The 17,178-nt window shown below is 39.6% G+C and overlaps 1 protein-coding gene across 2 annotated transcripts in view; it reads right to left on the bottom strand.

Annotated features, from left to right (window-relative positions):
• Positions 1–1,756: 1,756 nt before the first annotated feature.
• ELL2 (elongation factor for RNA polymerase II 2) overlaps positions 1,757–17,178 on the bottom strand; it is a 75,096-nt gene continuing 59,674 nt past the window's right edge. For both annotated transcript variants that reach the window (XM_056537659.1, XM_056537665.1), the window contains exons 6-12: positions 16,353–16,477; positions 15,931–16,015; positions 13,271–13,829; positions 11,937–12,000; positions 10,263–10,434; positions 9,196–9,240; positions 1,757–7,161 (exon numbers count right to left, since the gene is read on the bottom strand). In XM_056537659.1, the coding sequence (XP_056393634.1) occupies positions 7,045–7,161; positions 9,196–9,240; positions 10,263–10,434; positions 11,937–12,000; positions 13,271–13,829; positions 15,931–16,015; positions 16,353–16,477 (1,167 nt within the window). In that variant the 3' untranslated portion in view covers positions 1,757–7,044. The remainder of the gene's footprint in view (positions 7,162–9,195; positions 9,241–10,262; positions 10,435–11,936; positions 12,001–13,270; positions 13,830–15,930; positions 16,016–16,352; positions 16,478–17,178) is intronic.

Below are 17,178 nucleotides of genomic sequence, written 5' to 3'. Positions count from 1 at the left end.
CTTTTTGGGGGTAAAATAGGAAAAAACGGACGTTTTACTTTATTGGGGGAGGGGATTTTTCACTTTTTTTTTTACTTACATTTTTTTTTTTTTTTTTTACACTTGAATAGTCCCCATAGGGGACTATTCATAGCAATACCATGATTGCTAATACTGATCTGTTCTATGTATAGGACATAGAACAGATCAGTGTTATCGGTCATCTTCTGTTCTGGTCTGCTCGATCTCAGACCAGAGCAGAAGACGCCGGGAGGCGGAAGGTGAGGGGACCTCCGTGCGGCGTTCTGAATGATCGGATCCCCGCAGCAGCGCTGCGGGCTATCCGATCGTTCATTTAAATCGTGCACTGCCGCAGATGCCGGGATCTGTATTGATCCCGGCACCTGAGGGGTTAATGGCGGACGCCCGCGAGATCGCGGGCGTCGGCCATTGCCGGCGGGTCGCTGGCTGCGATCAGCACCCGGGATCAGCCGCGCATGACACGGGCATCGCTCCGATGCCCGCGGTTATGCACAGAACGTAAATGTACGTCCTGGTGCGTTAAGTACCACCGCACCAGGACGTACATTTACGTCCTGCGTCCTTAAGGGGTTAAAGGGGTTGTCTCATGGGCACATGTCCATTCATTCATTTCTATGGGACAGCCGAAGCACTGATCTCCAGCTCTCCCAAGGAGATCCATGGTGGTCGATAAAGCTCTGTGCAAGGGCAGAACTGGATAGGAGATTGCAGGGGGTCCCAGCAGACTGATAGGGGATATAAAAAAATAAAAATAAAAAAAAATAAAAAAATTAACAGCCAATTACAGTCAATGGAAGTTAAGCAAATTGTGTAACTTCTCCAGCTTCAGGAGCTGCTTTTGACCTCTCCGACCACTGCAATCAGGTCACAGGTGCCTGGAAGAAGCCATATAATGATATGGGTTGACCCATATTGTCAGCTGGCAAGTAACAGGAAATGCAGACATGGGGATTGTGTATTTTTCATAGGTTGAACTGGCTAACAGTTTAAAAAAAAAAAAACCTCACCAGCCGTTCAGAAGAAAATCCACACGAGGACCTATATGGCTGCACTTTGTTGTCGAATTAGCAAAAATGGCTGACTCAACTGGATAGAAACCGCTGCTAAAGTAAAGGTGATGCAGCAGCTATAAAGTCCATATAGATTTTGGGTGATATACCACTTTTAAGTGGGGTTAACTTGTAGAATGGAAGATAATTTGTTATCCTTTCTTTTAAAACTGATGGTCTATACTCCAGATAAGACATTGAGAGTAGATTGGCTAGGGGATGCAACTCCTGCAGATTAGCTGTTTAAAAGAGCCATGGGCAGGGATCTATACTTCCCTAGCCCCATCTTCTATTGCTGTAATCACACCCCCTCAGCGTGATTGACAACGCACGTCACCACCCTGCTCCCTAAGCAGACAAAGCAGAGCAATGACATGGGCCATGGCTGGGCTATCAATAACATTGAGAGGGGCATAATTACAGATGAAGACTAGACTAGTTAAATATATAGCTCCCGGCCCAAGGACTAAAGGGACTGGCGGGGAACACTTTCTAACTTCATATTTTACATGTTGCCATGCATTATGTATCGTAAAATCTCATGACAGGTTCCCTTTAATAGTGAGTTGTGTGCAATCTGTCTAAATACATAGACATTCTTTAAAGGGTAAAAAAAAAATTTACACAAAAAAAAAAAACTTGTATCTGACACTTATTTGTTACATTAAAAAAAAATACTCAAACCGTTTCATGATGCTCAAAGTTAACATTTTATTAAACAACTGATTTTCTTTTAACACAGAGGGGTAATATTGGCTCAAAAATTAGCTAAAAATACCCCAAATCCATTTTACCATTGAGATTTGAACACAGAATATCTGGAACATTTGAGAAAGTTCATTTTTTGTGCAGGGTCAACAGCCATCGTAAACTTCGGTTACTCTTTTGTATTGTTTAACGCATAGTGTCACTTAGTAGCCCTGTATGCTCTGGAGAGAAAGTTAAAAGATGGACATTCAAGGAAACAGGCGCCCAACAAAGAGCACAGGAAAGGAATCCTTCATTCATTAGAAATGGTTTTCAATACTCTTCTTAGGCTGTGTTTAAAGGGAACAGGGGTACTGAGAACTGACTTCTGTAAATGTAATCACCTGGTTCTAGCTCTGCTTTGGCAAGGCAGCCCCTCGGAACGGAATGAGAAGCTAACATACATGTGATACATTTGTCTGTGAATGGCGTACCAGATTCCTGTTTGGAGGAATGCTGCATATTACAAACCTTTGTGACAATACTATTCATTGCATGTTTGAAGGTTCTTATTCACAATGATCAGAAGTGAACACAACAGGATCTGAATCCTTCCAGTTACATTTTCTCCTCATACAACATACAAAAGGAACAATAATTTACAAAACACAAAAAGACAAGTCCCCTTCATGACAAGGTGGTACATAAACATAAGTGAGAACAGTAAACAGTTCAACTACAAGACAATTGGGGACTTGATAAGATCACCCATTTTCAAGTCAGTGGCAATGAGTTGTGAGAGGTGTATACATTAATCTCATTTACAATATGTCAATCTGGTTGGGCCTCACATAACAGCTGAATTAAACAATGCATTAAGTAACAAGTGTCTGTAGTCTACTTGAAGACCATGTTTAAGGAACCCTAGACAGACATGAAAGCTTTCATTTTGGTTATAAGTCAATATCAATACTGAAAAGGTCTTAGATTAACAGGGTTGTTTGTTCCAAGAAGGAATGTGAAATATAAGGTATATTATTGTGGGGAACAAAAGCAGTAAATGTGTTCTAGTGTAAGGCTAGGTAGGTAACATGACATTGCCTGATTTATAAGGCTAGGGCACCATAGCGCTGCCCACCAGTCACAAAAGTTGTGCCATTCCTGCTACAGTTCAAGGTTTTTCTTTTTTGTGACTGGTGCAAGAATGCTGAATTGCAGGTAACTAACTGTGGAGCCATAGCCTAAACCTATGACCGCTTTTACATTGGCATAACATGGACTCGCATAACATGTCTTAGACCAACTGATGGTCTAGAGACCCAAACTAAAAGCTTTGGTGATTTATGATGCCATTAGTCAGTCACATCTATTAGACAGGTGTGAAAGTTGCCTAAATAAGAGTTTGCAAGCAGTTTCCTCATCCACAGAGTGTTGAATTGTGAAATGGTCTTCAACTGACAGCAGCACAGAACTAGTTGCAAAGTCTCTGCAGGGTCTACATCTGACAAAATGCAAAACTAGCCCTAAAACTTTACAATGCAGACAGAAGATGTTCGGCTTAACTTATTGAAACTAATGCAAGGGATAGGACAGTTTCCCAGATCAACCAGTCAGTACTGCACTATACAAGAGCTGGAAGTAGACTTGACTACTATAGATGTCTATCTGCTGCACCAATATGTATCACAAGAATGCAGAATTCATTCCCTTAACAGCTAGCTAAAACACGTGCCATTGCCATGCCTTGATGCATCATTTATGAATGAAGTTTGGAATGCATTCTTAATATTGTTTCCACCCACAATATGACTATCATAATGAAGGCAGCTTTACTACAAAGGTAAATACAGGGATTCGGCTTAATGAACATGGATATTAATTCAAGGATTTTGGTTCAAAAATGTGTTTTCCAGCATTAATACATCTTGTAAACCAGAAAGTCTGTGCCAAAAAATTATTAAAAATGTGGCATTGCACATAGGTGTGTGCATTCAGCCAATTCAACATCTTCAGGACAATGTGTGTAAGGACTAGGATTTTAAAACTGTATTTGGAGAAAGGGGGAGGTGAGAAGAAAAGAATGCGCAAGACACTAGTGAAAATGTCTGAGAAAACCTTGCACTGAGCCAGATAAGGTTCCGTCACACTAAAATTGGTCATGGAAACATAAGGATAATCTATACAGCCATTATAATAGCAATTTGAGCAGACAGTTAACCTAACCGAATGTAATGTATATAGGGTCTGACAACTGTTGCCCAACAGCAATGTCAGAGGGGAACTAGCAGACATGTTGTAACCAAACATTTCTGAGCATCTGTTGTGCCAGGGATAAGCTGCCATTAGAAGTGCCTGGCAGGGTTGTGTCCTCTCCACTTTACTAAATCTTACAGAACCCCTGCATTTATAATGGGCAGTCAGATGTGGTTGTTGGCTGAACACTCCTCGAACAACATCTCTGTGTGTTAGGTTTCAACTTAAAGCGAACCGGTCACATTGAAAATGCAGATCTTTTAGAATGCGGCATGTTTTAGAGGAGAAGGAGGATAGTACATCCATAGTTTTGTGGGGAGAGATTCATAACTTGTTATTGATTTACCTGTTTAGACTGCCCACTGGACCTCCAAGGTCAGAAGGAGCAAAGACATAGCAAAAAAATCAAGCATTACTCTTTCCAGAAAACAATTTTTTTATTTACAACCTTGCTCTTTGTGATATCAGGGGTCCAGTGGGCGGTCTTCGTCTGAGTCATTTTTGTATGTTATCGCACACAAGGAAGACTCCCTGCTCTTTCTGACCGTGGAGGTCCAGTGGGCAGTTCTAAACAGTGATTGACTTCCATCTTCATAAATAAACGCACAAGAGAGACGGACTAATTTAAACCCCCACTGGACCCCTAAGATCATAAAAAGCAAGAACGCAAGTCAATAAGTTGCAAAGTTTACTTTTGTGAGAAAAAAATTTTGATACCTCTCTGAGATTAGGTACAAAGATCAATCACTGACTAAGATCACCCACAAGACTCAAGTCAGAAAAATTGGAGCAGTAATTCTATAAATTATATTCGAATCTTCCTAAAAACTTCTAGATTTACATCCCTGCTCATTTTAATCTTAGGGGTCCAGTGGGTGGTACAAACAAGTGTCTGACAGCTCTGTATGTAAACTTGAACAAGGCAGTTTATTGATCTACACCCTTGATCTTTGTGATCTTGGGAGTCTAGTGGGTGGTCCTAATTTGTGTCTGACAGCTATCCTCGTGAGTTTACATACAATTCCCAAATTTTTTTTTTAACCGTTTTTTTATTAGAAAAACAGCTCTGTATGTAAACTCATACAAGGTAGGCAGTCAGTCATTGTTTAAGGTGAGAAACAGCAGGGATGTAAATAGATTTAAAACACAATATTCTTCCACAAAACTATATTAATATACTCCGCTCCTCCTGCCTGTTGACATTCTCTGTTTCTTGGTTTTATTTTCAATGCGACAAGTTACCTTCAAGCAATGTAGTGTTGGTGTGAGAACCCATTTTTTGCTGATGGCAGAGAAATTTTATAAGCCGTTTTATTCTATGTCAATTATCCTAAGGCCACAAAATACCGGCTGAAGAGTAACCTCTCACACCTCCCCCACTTCTCAAAATGCAGCATATACAAATTCTGAAATGTAGTCAGGATTTGTGAAGTTTTGGTATGTGGATAAGTTATATATGAAATGTTTTATTGCCCCATAAGTCTGGTTTGTAACCAATGAAGAGCTGCACAATGCTGTCCCTCATGCACCAGCAGACCCCACTGATGGCACACAAGACACGTGACAACCATCACATGATCCTAATTTAGGATTCTTCATCTGCACAAACATTCTGGTTTACAGAGACACAAGAGCAAGCATGTTTGATGCTGGAGGCAACGTTTATTACAGATACTGACAAGCTTTTTTTTGGCAAACATTCCAATAATCACATCTGTAAACATTATGTGTCCCTTTTTCATTGGCAGCACTTTCGATAAGAGGGAAAAAATGGATTTTAATTTACCCAGAACGCAAAGAAAATCCAAAGAAAAAAAAAATATATTTTTGTTCCCACATGGAAAAGAAAAAAAAATTAGTTTTAATTAAAGTAAACTGGTACATTGCATGAAATGCAACTTTGTGCCGTCTGATGATCACAGTATATCTTAAAGTTAAATATATCTGTATTTTAGTTAAGCTCCTGGTTCGCAGGAGGAAAAAAAAAAATCTTTAAATATACATGTAGGTAAATAGCTTCTTTGCATAATCTTTTTTTCAAAAATACTTTATATCCGTATATAAATAAGTTACCTACATGGTTACATTTCTTAATTTGTCACCCAAAAATGTTTCTTGGTTAAACCTCTTCACAAGAAGTAAACCCCCTTCTCTACTGAAAGGGATCGGCTTGGTTTGATACCAGCTCCCACACTGACCCTCTTCAGTCCTTGATGTCAATGCTGACAAATTCTTGAAATGGAAATGCTTATGTTTTCCACAAGTAGCAAAGTCATAGGAAAAACCCTACAATAACACTCGTCAGTTGTTTAAAACCTGAGCGTTTGGCCTAGTACATAGCAGCTTTGTGATTTCATCATGCATGCTCACACCCACGCAGTCCTTGCACACATACAAGCACACTCCTAGACGCTGATAGGCCACAGTGTGCTTCCCGTTGCTTAGTAAAAGGGGAAGCGGTGTAGCCAATACTGAACTACACTAAATATAAACAGGCAAACACCTTAAGGCATCCATTGAAGTAGGGGGTATCATTTGAAAGTTTAAGTTAAGGACAGAGGTTTTTTTTTTCATATAATATTTTCTGTCTCTTAACGCTTGATTTTTATTTTATTTTTTGTTTTTTATTTTTAAATAGATTTTTTGTGCAAATTTTTTTTTAACCTTCTCCCATGTAAGGCGAAGGGTTTGCATTTAAGAAAGGTCAGAAGACAGACATTTATCCAAAAAGCACATCGTTATGCTACATAAAACTTAGAATGCGCAGTTTATCGAGTATAGGCACTTCGAGTATGGACTTCCAGTACCTATACTGATTTCCACAGATAAATGAGAGTCCAAAAGGACAAGAAAGGAGAAAGCAGCTTTTAAATAAGCAGGATAAAGGTAAAGATGGGCACCAGGAGGGAGAAGAAAAAAAAAAAAAAAGTCTAATACTGAAACTCCTGAAAGTTTCTTTGCTTTATCCTAGCGTAACACATCTGGAATTTTAAATAAATAGCGTTAAGTATTCACATCTTGTCTTAGAAGAGCTTTAGTGCCAGGACTCTACCCGTCGTTGGTCAAAATCTCCTATTAGTCTTTTGATGTGGGCAAGCTTGTTGTGCAGGTATTCACATCTGTATTTTTCTTCATAATAGTTTGGACTTGCCTGCAAACAGAAAAGGACAGATGTCATATGTGGTCATTTCAAAAGTAAGTTTGCAAAGAGCAGACTGAAACTAAGGGTATGTTCACAATCCGGAATTTCCGTGCACAGAATTGCACTCGTGATTTCCCCTGTATGAACCTCAACACAGACTTCTGCAGTGTGAATGGGTCAGCGGAATTTCAGCAGGGGAGAACTTTGCCACTGGACTAGATTTTAGAGATAAACAAAGTTACAGTGATTCGATTAGTCATGAACTTCTCGGCTCGGCGGTTGCTGACTTTAGCCTGCATAAATTAGTTCAGCTTTCAGGTGCTCTGGTGGGATGGAGACTATCCTAGGACTGTACCCACCTTTTCCAGCCCACCGGAGCACCTGAAAGCTGAACTAATTTATACAGGCTAAAGTCAGCAACTGCCGAGCAGTTTGTGACGAATCGTATCACTGTAACTACGCTCATCTCTACTAGTTTTGTTGAATGAATATGTCAATTATTTTTTCGGAATAATGCACAGACTGCCATGCGCTCAAGGTGGCGATGCAGGTAAGCTGAAGGATTTTGGCGGCCACCACGATAGGAATTATGGACAGAGATTCCATGATGTGAATGTACCCAAAGAAATACACTTAAAATGAATAAGGTAACTACTACAGGTAAAAAACTGATATCTGAAATAGATTTAGGGGGGCACCGTTGACCAGTTGCCCATAGAAACCAATCAGATTGCTTCTTTCATTTATCACAGGCCTTGTTAAAAATTATCCATACACTGAAATAAGTGAATGGGCGGCACTCACAAATTTAGCGCCTTTATGCCTTCAGAGCAGCGGGTTTACAAGCAAAGCATTTCAGCATGAAATGCAAGAGACAATTGTTTCGTGCTAAATGCGCTTCCTTCCTGACTGAAAAAAATAAAATAAACCTGATTGGTTGCTGAAGGCAACTGCACCACTCTTCCTCTAGTCAGTTTTTGATATATCTCCCACATGGTTCACAAACACGGGAAGAGTTTCTTAGATCAATTGGAATGAACTGAATATCTAACAAATGCATATAATTGACAGCAAGGCACATTTTAGCACGGAATTATAACTTCTCAAATCAACTCTTAATACTAGATAGCTGTAGGTCTTTCAATTAGGTCTTTATAGGGTATTCCAGTATAATTGTTTTTTTATATAGTGATGCCCATCTGTCCCCCACAGAGCCCATTCTAGGGACTTTCAGTAGGCTGTCACTCATCGCTCCTCCATTTGAGATGTTATGTCTCAGCAGGTCCTGCCTGCTTAGCCAATCACTGGCCAAGATGGAACATGGCTGCCCAATGACAGAATGGGCAAGTCTTTCACAAGGTCTCTGAAGCCAGGTGTAGTGATAAGCAGCAGAGGAAGGAAGTCACAGGAACAGGAGCTTTAGAGGACTAAGGTAGGTATCACATTTTATTGTTACACCAGCTCTGTCACTTTCCCGTGATCAATGTATGTGAAGATGTGGCTGCTTGCAGAGAGGACAACTGGATTAACAGACTGGACTTTAAGCTGTTGCAGTTTCTTACTCTATGAAATCCCTAATGCAGTGCTAGGATTACAATTTTACATTTGTCTATCAAGTTTGAATTTTGTTCCATCAACATTTATATAATCAGTCCGGAATCCTGAAATTGCTTGCCATGTATAGTAAGAAATCTGTATCCAGCTGGCTAGAAAACCTTGTTCAAGTCTATAGTAAAGCCAGGACTCTTACATGCATGATTTGCATACGTGGCAAATTATTTCAATGTGCAGAAGGAATAAAACCTAGGGAAGAAACTGCTTTCCATGTCCTATTAATGCATATGATCACCACTGACCGCTTCCAGAAGAGTCACATGATGCTACATATCTCCTGCAGCAGCCACTGCAGAGGAAATTACCAGCCTCATCTTACAGTAAGTAAATGATATGGAAACTAGTCTTATTCTTCATGTCTATGTGCACACCCAAGTATTAATCTCATTTTACTAACATTGGATGCTATATGGTGCTTCAAATCCATACCTCTTTAAATTTCTTGTACTCTTTTATAACCTCTTCATGTACAACCTGCAAAGAGAAAGTGTTTGATAAAATAAGCTGAATAAAAACTACATAAAACCTACCCCATAGACTGATCACTCCAAATGATTCACTGGGATCCAAACCTACAGGCATATATTGCATTTCCTGGGGATATACTATACATGTGTAAGGTGGAATTCCCCCTTTAAATTTTATTTTTCTACAATTGGGGATTGTACACGTCAGACTGGGGCACTTTGTTAAACTTTTCAGCTATAAGTGTTTGGGCTCTGACTCCCTTAGAAAGAATGTGATAAAAAGGTACTATTAGGCTATAGACATCTTTGGCAAGATAAAACTCATTCATGCATATTTTGCAGCTTTTAAATTCAAGCTGCAATGTTCAATGCATTTTAGACATCCCTGAATTTCAGTTTACAATAGACTCCTAGTTTTAGACCTCTCGAACGTGTTTCTCTCAGTAATACATGCTGGATGTACGGTCTTTGGATCCAGGATGTATCAACACAGCTTCATTCCTGTATTGATTTTGCCTACAGCCCCTGGGGAATCTCCTCTATACTGTGCAGACACACTGCAGGAATGTCCAAGATCTCTCCTCTTTCTGAAGCCGTCAGTGACAGTTTTCCTTTTTACACATGCTGTGTTAACTCTACCTGCAGCCCTTGGGTCCTCCCCACCCTCTAAAACAGTCCACTTTGTTAACCTCCTTCCAAGTGTCAGCTACTACTGACAACATGAGCAGAATAATGAAGAAGGCAGTAGGTGGCAGCACTAAGCTGACAGCAGCCAGGAGCAGTGCTCTGTTACATTTATGTTACATTTAGGAGTTGTGCAGACTCTACTCAACAAAATGGTAGGAGACTTCTCAAAACACAATCCGTGCATAGGTGTCTATAGCATCTTAGACAAATTCTCTGGTATCTCAGGAAGCCAACTGCAGAGGTTATCAAATTGAAAAAGCCATAAACATTGGTGAATCTTTCCTGTTGCTTGTGAGCAGTTTACTATTTTTTAATACTAAAACAAAAGAAAAAAGAAATTACCTGGTATTCCTTAGATCCCGGGGAAAGGCGCTTCCTCTGTGCATCCAGCTGCATAAATTTCCTAGTGATATTCTCTACTCTGGCATGTAAGCTGCGATATTCATCATATTCAGAGTTGAAGTCCTCTTTGTAACTTTGCCTCTGTTCTTTGGACACAATAACAGTGTATTTTCTACAAACAAACAATTTAATATTATAGGGTGCAGCCCATGAATAGTGTTTTTTTTTTCTTTTCTTTAGAACGACAACAGCACTTCCTGCGTTTCTCTAGATTTTTGTAAAGCTTAATCAGACCCATTAAATATCCTATTATGTAATGAATAATCAACAAGTCAGAATGGAGACTGGCTATAAGGAGGATCTTGCTGTCAAGCACCTGGAGTGGAAAGCCTATTTCTTTCATTCAAGGAAGCCGTGTAATGCTTCAATCCTGCTCTGCAGGGAACTGAACCTTGCTGCCAGGTTCCTCCAGATTACATCTGATTTATGGGGCTTCCTGCAGTGGGATACACATTAGCATCTCATTGGGGAGACAATTGATAAATAAACCATTTTAATTGGAGAAAACTGACATTTAGTTATCAAATATCGTTTAAGAGAGCCGTCATGAAAAGACAAATGTTTTATGAACACCAACTATTGCTGACCTACAATGCGGGGACCCTTCAAAGGAAGTTAAACAAATTACAATACAAATGTAAAGATAATCCGTTAAAACACAAAATTATTTTTTATTTTATTAAAAAAAAAAAAAAACACTGGTTTGATGCATTTCACAGTATATCAATTGTAGTTAAAGCATTAGGATAATGCATTGGGCTGGGGGTATGTGTGTCCACGCGTGCTGGTCCAACACAGTGCATTATCCAAACAATGCAAAAATAAGGTTGGGTCATAATGCACTTCCCATATGAAGCACAGCATGCAAACCTGCCTCATCAAATCCGGCTCAACCTCAATTATGAGAGGTAGCTCCCATTTTTACTTTTCACTATTCGAGATACATGCAGGTTTGTGAAAGTAGAGTGTCATACAGGAATTCTGATTGGTTCACTAATAGGATATGGCAGGAACCGCATAACCACGTCCTTGGGGGGGAAAAGCGAAACATGTTGGGGTTGCAGGCTCCAGTACGTCTGGAAATTGCATTTTTAAAACATTGTTTTTGCATATTTGGATTATGCACCGCACTGGGTTGAGCCGAGGTCCTTTGTCTCAGACCAGATGAACCAGCACTCAAGCCCAATGCATTATCCTAATGCTTTATGTACAATTGATATACTGAAATACACCCAGCAGACAACCAGTTTGTTATCATTTCTGTATACTGAACACTCCTATTTGGAACATTTAAGAGTTATTGAAAATTCAATTTTTAATAAAGATATATTTTGGAATTTTCAATTCACTCTTGAAGGTGTGAGTGCTGTTTACAATATAGGGCCCAAGATGCATGATTTAAGCTAGCTCAATGTAGGTATTATACTTATAGGTAGTACAACAATGATCTGCCCCAATAGCTTCCAAAGGCCAATTTATACTGGTCATTAAAACATTGGAAAGTATACATCTGGGCATTCCTCCGATGTATATGGTGGAATAAAAGCATGCCAGTTATTTCCAGTGAAAAACCATTACTTCTAAAATGCTGCACAGAACTTTAATGCTACTTACATAATGTAATCTGGTAATTCTGTTGTAGATGAAGGATCTGATGCTGTGCAGGTTTCTTGAACATCTATTAAGGGAAAAATTGTTCTTTACGTTACAATGCAAGTATAAAATTATAAAGTAATTTTAATAGTTTACATTTTATTATGGGTAAAACTGGGATGTGTACTAGTACAGTTGTGTTAAACAAAAAAAAAACTCACAAGTTGTACAAGTACAATCTTTATGCAAATAGTACAGTTTGTCTGTACCAGCAGTGAAGGACATACAATTTATACATGTAAGTAATACAAGCTACTTCTACACTGCAGAAAAGCAGCAAGTGCTAAACATGACCCTGCAGAATCTTGTAAGCTTCCATCAGAGGCAACACCCTTAAAGGACACACAAGATAAGGACTTTTGCTGCATGACTGCAGGTTTTGGCACATTACTTAGCTTTTCAGTTCTAAGTTTTGAAAGCTTTATACTAAGAGGGTGCAGTGCTAGGCAACACCAAAAGCATTATTTTCTTGTATTAAGAAACAGCTGTATAAGTATACAACAAAACATTAGCAAAACACTAAATTGAACCATAACTTTTTTCCGTAGCATAAAATCCAAAGTGAATTTTACACTCCATCTGAATTGTTCAGGATAGACAGTTGGTTGTTGCTTTCCTTAGCTACAGTATTCTATTCCCCATGAAATAAAATGTAACAAATAGCACTGGTTTATCATTAATGTTATTCTGTAGTAGTGTCCCTGCACAGTGACACCACCAGCAGTCACCGGACAGTGCCTTTTGGGGCACACTACTTTACCAATGGAAATGGTAACAGCGAGTTGCCAAGTTAGATGCTCCATATGGTTATTATATAATAAAAGGAGGAGGAACAGGTAATCCAAAATTTAGGGTAAAAAAAAAAAGTTTAAATGGGCACTGACTAAAAAAGACAAACCTAGACCTGTTGAGTTAAAACTTTTGAGTGTTCAGACTGCAACCGATCGCTAGAACTAGCAGCAAGAAGAGCGCGCTGAGACAATTTACAATGTAAGTGTATGGGATTGTGTCTGTCAACTGCAATTATCTATCCCCTCTTTCTAATTCTAACAATTGGTCGGGGTCTGAACACCCAGACACCCACTGATTAAAACGTAACATGTGTCTTGGACGTGTCAGAAGTTTTTTTTTTTTTTTTTTTTTTTTTTTTTTTTTTAAAGAGACAGGTACACTTTAAAAGCTGACAGCTCATTCTAACACCAAGTTGTCATCAAAAAGAACCCAACCTAGAATTGCATGCAATTATTTCCTTGAACACAGAAGGATGACTGGAAAAAAATGACAATAATCTGCACCTTTCTTTTCCTCTGGCTTGGGGCTCTTTTCCACCTTTACTATTTCCTCTTTTTTCATGTGAGCTGGCTTTTCTTCCATAGGTTCAGTATCCAGTTTTTTGCGGTCCTTGTCCTTGTGTTTTTTGGGTTTCTTTGCCTTTTTGTGCAATGTGCCATTTTTATTGTCCGTGGGATCAGAGTTCCCCAACTTTACCGGCGTTGATATAGAGTTATCCAGAGTAGTCCTAGAGGTAAATTTATCTTGCTGGTCCTCGTAGGTGCTGCCATTTTGACCAAAACTGTCCATTGGCAGATCCTGCGTCCCCCTACCCTCAGGAGTACTGGGAGAGTTTGAGTTAGAGTTCATAGTTTGTGGATTTGAAACTGGAAGGCGTGCGGGTGGAAGTGGAGGAAGTGCTGGGGTGGCAGCAGCAGGCGGGGGAGGAGGTGGGGGTGCTGGTTTGTCATTGGTTAAACCTAAATGTCCATTTAAAGTTGGCTGCACCCTATTTGTAAGATGAGATATCCTTGGTTTCTTATTCATTAATGGATCAATGAATTCAGTATCCAGAAGACGTTTCTAGGAAAGAATAAAAAATGTATGCGTGTTAGAAATCCAAATTACATAATGGTTGAATGGTACTGTATTTCTACAGGAACAAGAATACATTAAAGTAGTTGGCCAGTGAAAACTAACTTCTATCCACAGGATAGGGGATAAGTAGCTGATTGCGGGGGATCCGACTGCTTGGACCCTCCCAGATCTTTGGAACGGAACCCCAGCTCTCAGTGAAGAGCGTGTGGCAGATGGCAAGCACTCCATTATTTTCTATGTGAGCACCGGAGATGCCGAAGTACAGAACTGGTGTCCCTTCGGCGTTCCCATCAAAATTAATGAAGCATGTGCAGTCTACTGCACATGCTCCTCACTCAGAGTATGTGTGGACAAGAGATCAGTTTTTGCAGGACAACCCCTTAAAGGCCGCCCAATGGATAACTGAGCACAGCATGTCAGATTAGAACATGTGGTGCATAAAGATCTGTAAAAGCTGCACAAACTACATTTCCTCTGCTATCACCAAGTGGATGGGGCTTACTGAGGAAGGACGTTGGTCCACATAAAGAGGCCGTAGCTGTCCCATGTGCAGAGTTTACTATGATTTACGCCTGCATACAGGTGTAAATTGTAGTGGAAATTTACGCCAGCTGCCAGATTGCATGGATTTCTGAGGCTGCAGCATGGGCAAGCACCGCTTGATAAATAAAGTGTGGTCCTACCCTGGCAGAGGGCCATTTAAAGTGTACCCATTAGATCCAACAAAAACTTTTTTTTATATATCACTTAGTACCTAATCCTGATCATGTACATCTCATTTTTATGTGTCTAGCACCTTTATTTAATTGCACTTTTTAATTTAGCTCACTAGTCTGAATTCCTCTCAAAGGGAGGGGGCGTGGCCTCACTGTGCAGGTCTCCGCCCCCCTCCCTCAGTATGCTGTCTGCTCACATCTCCCCTAGCATTAGCAAAACTACATAGGTGATGATGCATGGACTAAGCAGAACTAGTATGCGTCCAAGCGGACAGGGGGGCAGTTTGACTAGCTTTTTCAGTATGAAATACTGAAAATTTTCTAATGAAAGCAATTGGTTTTGCATGCTTTACAACATATCAAGAGTTTTTGTATCCGACAGTGCTCATTTAAGCTTTTCCCTTTATTCAGATCAATATAGAATGCTTAGTTTGCTTTAAAAAGGGAAACTGACAGCTGGTTCACCTGCAATAAACCTAATACATAGGTTTGTAGTGCTGGTGAACCTGAGTAAAGTGATTGAACACTTACATAAATCAGTGGTCCAGTTGCAGAATTATAGCTAGTAAATTTATCTTGTCTTTTGCATAAGAGGCGGGAGCAGGCATACAGAGCTTCCCCGCCTCCATCTCCTCTGCTCCCATATGCCCAACTGGACTAAATATTCATGGAGGACACTTGAACACTATGGGTGGGCATATGGAGCAAAGAGGAGGCAGGGAACCTCTGTATGCCAGCTCCCACCTCCACTGCACAAAGGACAGCATTAGCAACAGACCCTAATACTTCTTGTATCCTCTGAACGACAGCACCGATCAAAAGTTATATCATTTTAACCCAGTTAACCTGCAATATAACCCCATGTATTGAGTTTAGTGCATCTGAATCAGCTGTCAGTTTCCTTTTAATGAATAGAACATACTCAGTTTGTCCCACTGTGTGGGAGTTAAATGGGCAGATTACATTACTTTTGAGTATGGCAAAATAAAAGTATATATTCAAAGACCCACCAAACATTAGTAGACATGTTCAGTCCATCAGAGAGAACCGGCTGCCAGAGGGTGCACATTGGCATAATTCCCTGCCAGTAAGCCGATTTATACCACATAAAGCTATTTCTAAAGTGAACCCATCTTTAGCTACAATGTGCTTGGTCAAGTTACAAAATAGTTTTGGGATGTCATTCATTACCCTATATTGATTATTGGCAAGACTTACTGCCATAATGACAATGCATTTATTGAATACCTAAGGGTGTATACTATACATTGTGCAGCATCAGTTCTGGTAACATAAGGAAAGCATTTAAAACACTTATCAGTCTCTCTGAAAAAATAATCTGTGGAGACTTCCATGGCTGTATAAAATACCTGGGAAGGAGATGTAGATGCAGCACTTAAAGGCGGAGAGTCTGATTGACTGGAGCTGGTAGCATTCTGAGACTGATTAAGTTTTCTGTTAAAAATGAAACCACACGCTAGATTATGGAGCCAATACAATTTTACCAGTAACCAACTGCATATGAATATGGTTGAAGAATAAAACCATAGAAAAGCAATGCTTAAGTCATAGAACCAAGTGCCCTACCAGCTAGAAAAGTGCCAATATAGTGGCTAAATTGTTCACCTTGGTACCATTCCTTTCTAAAGATACTGTATACAGCACTCAGTGACTACTGCTTTAGCACAAGGCAGGTTTAAATGCTAGAGCAAGAAAGGATAACCAGCAAGAATGTCGATTTACTAGCTGGAGGAGAATCATTGCACAACTTTATTTCACAGTAGGTACGTACCTGGAAAGGACTTTGTCTAATAACTGTTTGTCAGACTCGAAGTATCCAGGCCAATCCCTCTGAATTTCCTTGTAAACAAAGTCTTTAAGAGTATATGAATTGTCCTTGGGGTTCAAGTTGGCAACCTAGGGTGAAAAAGGAGAACACATTAACTTAGAGCACCGTAACTATAGTTCTATATAAAAATTTTACATAATTATGTATACTTTGACAAACGGCTTAGGCAGGGAAGAGGCAAATCAATGACAGGGGCTGGGTCTATATATGGAGACATAAAACCATTAAAAAAATAAATTTGTAGCAGAAAGCAAATATATGGACAAAGATTTCCATGCAGCTAGGAACGGAATTTTTTCAGTAGACAAATCCCTATGAGAATTCATAGCAAGCAAAAATCTATTAAAATTTAATGATAATTATGATTATTTAAGATTTAAAAATACTAAATTTCATGGCTACGAAAGTAACACGCCATGAAATATATAAATGAGATTCATCTAGCTTCCTCTAATGTGTCCATGATGATCTATTAATACACATCACTACTATACTTAGTCCATCATTTACTATGACACCAGAATGCCCAGAGAACTCCACAACCGGGCATGTAAGTTCTGAGCACATATTGGATTACCCTGCAACACTGCCTTCTATAGTCTTCAGCTGGTCCAAGTCCTTTAAAAGGCTTCACTAAACAAACCAAATCCTACAGTGAAACAATACAGCCCCCTCAGCATGCTTCTCTTAATCTGCCTGAAACAAAAATGGTCCTATTTTCCCATCAAAACCAATCACAGCTCCGCTTTCATACTTTAAGCTCTGGTAA

Source organism: Hyla sarda, chromosome 1 (genome assembly GCF_029499605.1).
Source record: "Hyla sarda isolate aHylSar1 chromosome 1, aHylSar1.hap1, whole genome shotgun sequence".
Lineage (NCBI taxonomy): Eukaryota > Metazoa > Chordata > Amphibia > Anura > Hylidae > Hyla > Hyla sarda.
The sequence above is the reverse complement of the archived record's forward strand: the minus strand, read 5'-3'. Positions and strand labels throughout refer to the sequence as shown.